Source organism: Parasteatoda tepidariorum, chromosome 9, assembly GCF_982258835.1.
Source record: "Parasteatoda tepidariorum strain Cologne lab strain chromosome 9, Ptep-v5.0, whole genome shotgun sequence".
Taxonomy (NCBI): domain Eukaryota; kingdom Metazoa; phylum Arthropoda; class Arachnida; order Araneae; family Theridiidae; genus Parasteatoda; species Parasteatoda tepidariorum.
In genome coordinates this window covers 16,860,919-16,871,270 of record NC_141763.1, presented here as the reverse complement: position 1 = coordinate 16,871,270, position 10,352 = coordinate 16,860,919, and the positions used below count along the sequence as shown (strand labels likewise).

Sequence of the window (10,352 nt, the reverse complement as noted above, 5' to 3'; positions counted from 1 at the left end):
ACTACTGCATTTCTGCAGAACATCACGTTTGAAAGTTTTGTTATCTTCTGCTAACCACATTACGTACTTGTCAAATGTTTTCCGGTCCATTGGGTTGGGACCCATACTTGAAGAAAACTTTTCCACAGCAGAATAACCTTTGCCAACACCTAAAAATGATGCGACAACATCTTTGTTCACAGCAAACTTCTTTTGATTTTCAATTCGTAGACTTGAAAAATGACTGCTGTATTCCATTTTACAAGTATCACAGTAAATGTTTAGTATCGCAGCAAAGCCAAACTCAGTGCTTTTATTATTATTTAGAGTGTGTTTATCACACGAAGAACATTTTAGGTCCTTCAAAAGATGGCACCACATTTCATCAACAACAATTGTTGAAGAAGAAGAAGTTGAAGGCGAATCACATGCGTCAACAGAGAAGAGTTTCATTTTTCTTTCTGACCTGGAAGTATTAAGTTCAGAAGCAGTGCTGCATTCATCAGTAGAAAGGCAAATAGCTGCATTATTCCGTCTTTTGTTTAGTCTCTCAAGAGGAAGTTTTCGTTTTTTGGATGGGCAAGATTTGGGCATATGCCATCTTGAACTAATCTTATCCATAGATTCTCGCAAAGAAAAAACAGCAAAAATAAAACAGATAATAGTATTAAAGTAAAAATATAACAAAAATAAAACGAAAATACAACAAAATTATTCAACAAAAAGCGCATTTTATCAGAGATCAAAAATTCGCAATCGCCGTAAAATATAAACATAGACAAATAAGCTAAAGCAGAGAGCACGCAGCACTTTACTATACTCAATAAACATAAACAAATGCGAAAATTTAAACTAAAACACGGTTAAAGTTAAAATACAGTTGCCAGCCACAGTTAAATATATAATAATTAAAAATATTTAAGTAATAATAATAAAAATAGCAAAAATATGATAAATATAATCGAAAGTAGTAATTTATTGTATGTCCCCGACCCGCCCATCTATGGGCATACGGGAGAGGCATTAAAAACACAAAATACAAAAAATACAAAATACAAAATTTACATCAAGTGGATGGATGGCAACAGGCCATCAGATATAAAATTTACAATACACAAGAAAGATAAAGAACAATGCATAGCGATAAAGTAAGTAAAAACTGGTTGTGTTTTGAGCAAGAGACAGCCGAATCAAAAGATCCTTATATTAGGTCTACAGACCCTTATTATGGCCGTGCCTCGCTGCCATAAGAAGCACCCAAAACATTCACAAGAAATAAAACACTGGCAATACACAGCCAAAATGGGAAAGTTAAAAATATATAACAACGACAAGTTAAAAGAGCAATAACAAGCCAAAAGAGGTACAAAGTGATCAAGAAAGTTAAAACCATGAATCAATAGGGACTCATGAAAATAAAACCAACCAGTGGTAATACAAAAAAGTTACATGCGCTCGAAAGATTTAAAATTTAAAAGTTAAAACCAGCAACAAGTCAGGGCCGTAGAGGTATACAAGTCAAGACTAGCAAGAAGTTAAAACACAAGAGGCACACAAAGTAAAAGCAAGCGTGCCCGGATGCCGGCCGATGGCTCTACTGGGGGAACGAATGAAGATCTGGAGAGGAGGGCCAGTGAGACTAGACCTGATTAACTTTTAGTAGATCTTCTAGTTTGACCCTGATGATTTCCTTGACGATATTTTTGCAGTCATTACTTGAGAAGATCTGATGCTCAGTTTTATTAGTAAAGATATCCCCTCGGAGTGCCCGGAAGCGTGCACAATCAAAAAGTAGGTGGTGAATGGTTTGTTCTTCCGTGCAATATTGACAGATACCACTTTTGTTGAAAAACCTTTTTTGATACACTCCGAACACTCCGTGGCCAGTAATGAATTGATTTAGGTAAAAGTTTGTAAGTAACCTTTTAGTTGATGGTGTTTTAATGAGATCATAGGTTTGCCTCCCTTTTGGACAGTTCCTCCACTCCTCTGCCCATTTAATAAGGATACTATCCCTCAGTTTACTCTTAACCTGTTTTGGGGTCCTCAGCCCTTGGAGTTCCACCGTGTCTAACCCAATGGCCATCTTGGCTGCTTCGTCAGCTTCTTCGTTGCCCTGGATGCCCACATGCGCCTTAACCCAGTTTAATTTTATATTTTGTCTCCAGAGCAGTTTTGTCGTTTCAATAATGTCTGATGTGGGCTGTGGGTCAGCCAGGGCCTGTAGCGATGAAAGAGAGTCTGAGTAAATAGTTGCCTCTGTAATGTTGTTGTTTTGAAGCCATTGCAGCGCCGATTTGATGGCCAGCAGTTCAGCAATAAAGATGTTAGTGTTATCTTCGACCCTAGTGGAGACCTGATGTGTTTTTACTCCGTTAAAATAGACAACGAATGCAAAAGCAGTTCTGAAGGTGTTATCGCTGCCAGTCTCCATCCTAGAGCCGTCGGTGAAAATCTCCAAACCCTGATCTTTTGGGAAATCATACCCCCAGGGCAAGGAGCGATACTTAGATGGGTGCAGTGGGGCTGGAGTATCAAAATTAATAATCTGTGTAGAGCACTCTGGGAAAACATGAACCAAATCATCCGTCCTCCAACCCCATCTCATCCTTTTGATAATAATGTCCTCGAGGATCTTTAGGTGAATTGGGACAATGCCAGCCAGTATCTGTATAGCTTCAGAGCTAACTGTCGAGTACGCCTTGGTGATGGTAAGTAGAGGGATCCTTTGGATTGATTTAAGTTTTTCGTTCATCCTTGTGTTATTTCTGTACCAGACACTGGCTGCGTACAAAATAATACGCTCGCTTGCCTGGAGGTAGATTCGTTTAAGTATAAATGGGCTGAGCCCCCAGGTTGCCCTAGCAACTCTCCTTATCCCCTGATATCGAAAGTAGTAATGTAAACAAACTTGACATCTTTCCAGACGTCAAAAAGACCACGCCCACTTTTTATTAAAATCGCTATAAAAACGTTAAAAATTATCGTATCGAAAAAATTTCAACACCACGTGATAAAGAATGAATTTCTTCACATTTTTAACGAAAAAATTTGTTTTCGAAAATTTGATGATTTCATGGTCCCGTGTCCCCGAACATAATTTTTTTTAATAATAGGAGGTAAAATATTTTATTTTTATTAAAAATTAGGAATTAATCAAGCCAGAAAAAACTACTCATAATGTAACAGCTACCTAAATAATAACCGTATAAATGTGAATATTCTATAGAAAACCAATGAATTTGACCAAAAAATAAGAAAAAATAACTTACCAACAAATAGGGAATTAAACCAGTATACAAACACGCTAAAAATTAATTGATTTATACAATAATATCCCAAACGGTGGTTGTTTTTTTTTTAAAGTTCGTTTAAAATGTCTTCTACAGCTGGGGTAAATTTTCTATGAATGTTTAAGAGCGCCAATCCATTCATTCTATGATTACCAGTTGAATTGCATTAATAAGTCTTTAAACGGCGTCAAGTCGAAACGGATCTTTCGTTTGCACTCGTTGAAGCATGTAGAACGACCAATGTTTCTAGGAGTTTGAAAATGCTTGGTGTTATATCTTTATTGCACATTCCAAGAGCATAGAACGCTACCTCCGTCTTCACTAATCCTTTTTAATCTTTTATACCAGAGTTTTGGTTCAGACTTAAGGCTTTCTTTACAGGCATTCAAATCTTGAGCATAAAATTCCATTAGTGCTTCAAAAGCCTTTATGTTTGAAGGTTGGCAAATGAAAGGATCGGCAGGAAGAAAGCACTGAAATCCTTTCAAAATATCACGATGCGATACAAATCTTAAGATAATCTTAATTGTATTATAAAATTTTCTATAAATGTAATAAATACACTAACTCTGAAATATGTTTCGGGTGTCGATGAGGGAAAAGTAGCGCGATTTTTCTGTCTTCCCGTTTTTCTAGGGATTTGTATGGAAGAACCAATGCTTGTTAACATAAGAGAAGAAGAGCTGAATATTTCAGAGAATGTTTCAGTGTCATTTTCACGCATTAATTTTAGATCTTTAATGACATCTTCTGCAAGACTCATTGCCTCTTTCATATCTATGCTTGTTTTTATCTACAAAGATGGATTGTTATGGTGAAAACTTTGTAAATGCACAAAAGAGATATTACGAATTGGCAATTAGATACTGTGCACACTAAAGAATTAGCTTGAGTAGCTGATTTCTTATCCTTTTTTATCCTCTCATGTACTATCTTCTGAAAAAAGTCCAATGTCATATGGGTGGGAAGTAACACTTTGAGGGCCACTTTCACATTAATTAGATTTTGTTGAGCTAGAAACGTTTTCTTCAACGGAAGTATCAGATTTCTGTTCAAAGAAAAACTTACATTGGTACTGGATGCTGTCACCTCACTAATTTCAAGTCGTGATTTTTTCTCAAAATAATTAAAAATTGTTAAATTCTTGCGTTTTGACATTCTAAAGACCCAAGAACAGCAATATATATATATATATATATATATATATATATATATATATATATATATATATATATATATATATATATATATATATATATATATATATATATTGGTAAGGAAATATCCGCTATGCTACGATCTCAAAGTTTCGAGCTGGAATGAATAACTTCAACGAGCACAGTATCTCCAATGGTATTGTTATTGATTTCTTCACTAGTCGAAATAGTAGCGACGACGGGTTCGGCGATTGAATGGACTTTTTGTTAAGACAAAACAAGACAGATTTAGCCTCGAGCTCCGAAAGACAAGCGGCAGAGATAACTCTTAGTCTGACTAACTCCACTGCCGATTTAAGCTTTGTAATTCAGTGTTCCTAGCCCGAAGGGCTATCTACACTTCCATCGAAATCGTAGTAACATAAGGGAGGAAAGGGGGTTGGATGAGTACGCAAGCGTTTAACGTATTACATAAAGCAATGTTTAAACGAAAAAAGATAAGGCGTTATATAATACGCAGTCTGGATTAGATAATATAATACACGATAAAAATACAAAAATAATGAAATAGGCACGTAGAAAATTATATATATCTATATATATACAAATTAAGAATTAATATACATATGAGGCACGTGGGGTACAACGTGCCCAAAAAGAAGAAAATAAGTTTTTAAATAAAATAATGTGAAATCACCAGCTAGCCATAATATTTAAGTTGAATTTAATATTTAAAGAAGGTTACATATTTATCAGTTAATTAGTAATAAACATCAAAATGGTAGAGTACGGCACATCCCCAGCGACATTCACTAAGCCATATGTAATGCAGACTGCGAGGGAAGAAAAGTTTTTCTCCCAGCATCCCAGGGTTGCCACAGTCAAGTCCTCCGCCAAACGGCGGTCTTATCTTAAGCGTTACTGCCCATTTGGCGGTGCCGCCGCACGCTCCCCCTGCAGTGTCAGCGAAAGGTGACGTAACGTCGGGGGGTTTGCACCACCCGACCACAACGGGTTGTTCGTTTGTCCGTTTTAGCACTGGAACTTGTCAAAACTCTAAGTGTTTCGGCCAAAAATGCTGGTTTGAGCCTGTCAATCGAGATTGTCTGTCTTAGGCTCACCTGTTATGTATCTTAGTGTTTTATTTTGAAATGTATTTAGCTTTTTTACTTGGATTTCGATGAGGGTTGCCTGTGCTGGAGAGGCGTACGTTAATATTGGTCTTATGCACATTAAATAGATAGTTCTTTTCGTAGTTAGGGCCATCTTTGAATTATGTGATAGTATTGGTCTTAGGGAGTAATATGCAGCATTAGCTGCATATCACTCCCTAAGGTTGATGAAGGCATGTATTGCTGTTATTAGGTTGATTACTAATAGTATTTGTTTGGGTTGTTAATTTGATAATCGACACCAATAACACTTATACTGCTACTTACCTTTTATTTGGGAGTTGCTGACCCTTGCTTCAGTTTTACGAGTTGATTATTATTACATTTATATGCGATTGCTTAATATGATGTATTGAGTCTGGTGTTAACCAGTAGCTATTTGTTGTATTTATTACTTTTAGCAAAATCACACGATTATAATTAGCTTATAATGGGTTGTTTACATTTTACATTAGAATTGAGAGTTAGTTGTACCACCTTACCCTTGCTAATCAGTATCATCTGGAAGCTGAAATATAATGACTAGCGGCATTACTTACAAACACAATCACTGCAAGCACATTACAATATAAAATAGCTAGTCACATCACAGTTTTTTTTATTTAACATTTGTGTGTGCGTGTGGATTACATTTAGACTAGCGACATTATTCTTAGACGCATATACAATAAACACTTTGCTATATTATATGCTAGTCACACCACAAAATTGTTTTTGTGGGAGTCTTAAATTAATAAGGATATACATAAATGCAAAGTAAAAAAGACCTGTCATACGTATTTGTCATACACACTTATTTTATCATTTGTCTTAAAATCCTTGTAAAATTAATAATGAAGTTTTATATGTTTTGCCAAGAACAGAACAAGATAAAATTACAATAATTATTTTCTTGTAAGGAAACTTTAGATCACTTGCAGAATGCTCATTAAGGATTAAATTATCTAACAAGAAATATTTTTAAATTTAACATATCCTAGAGATATATAACATTGATGAAAATCCCCACAATCTGGCGTTAGTTAATAAAATTTTTTTTAAATAAACTTCATGAAATGTTAAGTAACATGTGATGATTATTTTGTGTTGAAACATAACAAGGCACATAATCTGGTGAAAACAAGATAAAGTGATAGTGGAAAAAGCTGCAGCTATTTTACTGCTTTGTTTAGTTATTAATATTTGTAAAATGTTGTTTGTTAAATGTTAAGGGAAAAACTAATTAGTGACACTAACAAATAGTGGATTCAGAGACTTCATTTTGTTGATTTAAAATCAATGAGCATTCAATGTTATGTGATTCTACTGCTGTTGGTTTTTCTAAATGTTTTCGTTTTGAGCTCTTTTTTTTTCTTTAAAAATAATCTTTGTTGAGCAATTTTTTTGTGTGGAGGATCATTGGATAAGACTGAGAATTTATCTTTCTTACGTTTAAATAAATTTTTTGATTTTGTCAAAATATTTTTTAGTTCTAACAGTTCTTCCGGGGAATCACATTCCTCTATTACTTTACCCAGTTCAATATGAAGTTTTTTGACATCTGATTTTAAGCCATCAATATCCTCAATTTTTCTTTTTAACGATGTGACATGAACATCCTTTTTGTTGTCTTTGATAACCTGCAATTCATTTTCATCAATTATCAAATCATCTTCGAGAGGGGTTTCAATATTGTTGTCTACCACTTCTGTAGAAACTGCGGCGTCTTTAACCTTTGAGCAAACTGCATGAATATGCTTACACATATTCCATTGTATGGCATTATCAATCCAAGTACAAGTGAAATTATGAATGCAAAAACCACATTCTTTACACAATAAAGGGCATTCCTTACTGCATTCATCAGCTTTATGAACGTTATACATTTCCCCGATTCTTGTTTGAGAATGTATTATCCATTCATTTTCGTTCTGAGGATATATATCAGTTGTTAGACTTTTACTCATCTTATGCATATTGCGTAATGTTGATATCTTGAAAGATATTTTGCCTTTCTCTAAAGCAATGAGTCAGTCAAACAACTTATCTCTCACAAATTGCATGAGGCAATGGATCGTTTTGTCTAAGCGTTTGACCTTTTCCCCTCTAAGTATATGTACTTAATTGTTCGATGCATACGCTTTATATGCATGTTCGTATTTACATTAGCCCACTTTCTGTATGAATAAGCCCATACTTCAGCTCTGCGCAAATAGTTTTTTTCAAAATAAACTCCAAAGCTTTTTGAAAGTTCATTTTCTTGAAACAATTTCACAGCATTTCCTGAAAGTGTTGAGATCTGGTTCTGATAGCAGACATCTTATGATTTTATAAATATTGGCTTGCTCTTCCTTATTTGACACCAATTCTGAAAGTTTTTTCCGCCAACTTCGATCCACACGCCAAAAGCAAAGGAGACGCTTCTGAGGTTCTCCGAACGTATCCTTCCAAGCGTTGTAGAATGATTCAGTATCATCCGTCATAAGGACCTTAGGAGAGATATTCTCACAAATATGTTTAATAGCATGAAATGCTACAGAAAGAGCAACACTATCTTGCCTGTTGCTTATAATGAATGCAGCAGGGAAGCCTTCTCGTTTATCATCTAAAACTACAATAGTAGCAAGATCGAACCCATAAGCATTAACCCCATGAGTGAAGTCAATACAAATCACATCATTTCCATATTGACTTAACATGTGAGCTTAAGAAGAGTTCATTATGACCAGGAGGAAGTCCTCTGGTGTTAATATATCATGCGTTGAACCAACACCTCCTAGAAAAGAGTTATGTCTTATGTGCGTTTTTGTGTATCCAACAGTAAAAACTGACTTTTTTTCGACAACCTTCATCATAGCATTAATTTTGTTACTGCCCATACATTTAATGTTTCTTTCACCAATACCTCTTGAATTGAAGACTCCACTTCGATGACAATAGTAGTAGGTGGTTTTAAAACTACCATTATCTTTAGATCCAGAATTCTGGACAAACATAGCATGATTTTCAAGTTCAATATTTCCTTTCCAAGAAGAAAATGAGTCAAATGAAGAAAATTCAAAAATTTCCTTCTGGATTTTAAGATCATGTGCCTGTTCAACATGAAATTCCATTTTCGCTTTAGACGGAAATGTTTAATTGCAAACAGCACACTTGATGCCGGATCGTGATCCATACGGCATATTCTCTAAACTTTTATCTGGATGCTTCATACATACAAGTTGGAAACTCGTTGAATATATCTTCTCACATTCAACACATTTATGTTGAATATCATCCATTTAAACAGCAGATCGCAAAGAACCAAATTTAAAATAACAAAAAAAAACAACTAACTTTAAAGTAAAAAAATATTAAAACAACAAAAGCAAAACAAATAACAATAATAAAAACAAAAATATAACGAAAAAATTCAACAAATAAGATATTTTATACAAGTTCAATAATTACAGCAAACGTCGCAAAAATAAACATAAACAAATGCGAACGGTGACGGCAAACCTTTGAAATTTAGCCAATACGCCAAGGATGCGAATGGGAAAATCCCCAATATTCTTAGTGTAATTTCCCTTCTTCCCTGTTTTTACTCTTCCGACGAAACAAGTTTTTAACATTATAGAATCGTCCTCCCCCTAGTCGCTTGTCAACTCTGAGCAGTGGATCACTCGGCTCACAGGTCGATGAAGAACGCAGCCAGCTGCGAGACTTGGTGTGAATTGGAGGACGCATTGAGCACTGATTTTTCGAACGCGCATTGCGGCCTGGGGTCCTGCCCGGGGCCTCGCCTGTCTGAGGGTTGGATGAGACTTGCAGAGGAGGCTTCGCCTCCACCTGGCCGCACCGGACCGATAGGTCCGCCGGCTCGAAGCGCTCGGTTCCTTCCCCGGCCGATTGCGGCGTCCCACCGACGTCGCGGTGCCTCGAGGAGAAGACGCTACACATGTCGTCTCTGAAAAGAGAGAGGCCGGAGGGAGAGATCGCAAAAATTTTTTTTGTGTCGACCTGAGATCAGACGAGACGACCCGCTGATTTTAAGCATATAAATAAGCGGAGGAAAAGAAACCAACAGGGATTTCCTGAGCAATGGCGAACGAAAAGAGAAGAGCCCAGCGCCGAATCCCGGGAAATTTGGCGTTCGGGAGTGAGCGTGCCGCGGTTCGACCTTGCAGCAAGTCCCCCTGACCGGGGCATCTTTCCAGAGCGGGTGCGAGACCCATAGCTGCTCGATCGTCTGCGGATGCGATCTCCTTGGAGTCGGGTTGCTTGGGAGTGCAGCCCTAATCGGGTGGTAAATTCCACCGATCACGGAGAAAAAAAAATTTCCCTGATAATTCCCGAGTTGGGTGTTATGAAATACTTTCGCCCCCGAGTTGAGTTGCAAGCAAAAATTCAGCCCCTAGGTTGGAACCATAATCTATAATCTTTCATCTTCGAATTTATTCCATGAGAAGACAAGGATCTGATACGTATTGAGCCTACACGGTGCAAAAATTTCAATTTTTGAAGAAAAAAAAATAAAGGGTCAAAGTTTAATTTCTAATTTTAAAACAATTGTATGTAAATATAAATTTAATATAGGATGATGCTCCGACCGATGCTAGATAAAGAGTACGTCAAATTAAATTAGAACACTTGGAATAGGCAATCACTAATGAAAATAATAATCGGAATGTTTGCATTCTCAATAACAAATATCAAGAGATTAAATTACTAATTAATGTTTAAAAGTTATTAAAATTATTATCACAAAATTAAGTACAAAATATTATGTT

General features: G+C 36.0%; 1 protein-coding gene and 1 non-coding gene across 2 annotated transcripts; one reads left to right on the top strand and one right to left on the bottom strand.

Annotated features, from left to right (window-relative positions):
* Window positions 1-1,105: 1,105 nt before the first annotated feature.
* LOC122269890 (uncharacterized) lies at window positions 1,106-2,855 on the bottom strand. The gene has a single exon (XM_043045105.3). It carries the CDS (start codon window positions 2,732-2,734, stop codon window positions 1,619-1,621), a length of 1,116 nt encoding a protein of 371 aa, XP_042901039.3. The 5' UTR covers window positions 2,735-2,855; the 3' UTR covers window positions 1,106-1,618.
* A 6,370-nt stretch (window positions 2,856-9,225) lies between these two features.
* Window positions 9,226-9,379, top strand: LOC147803351 (5.8S ribosomal RNA). The gene has a single exon (XR_015429480.1). It is a non-coding gene; the product is annotated as a 5.8S ribosomal RNA (ribosomal RNA).
* The last annotated feature ends 973 nt before the right edge of the window (window positions 9,380-10,352 follow it).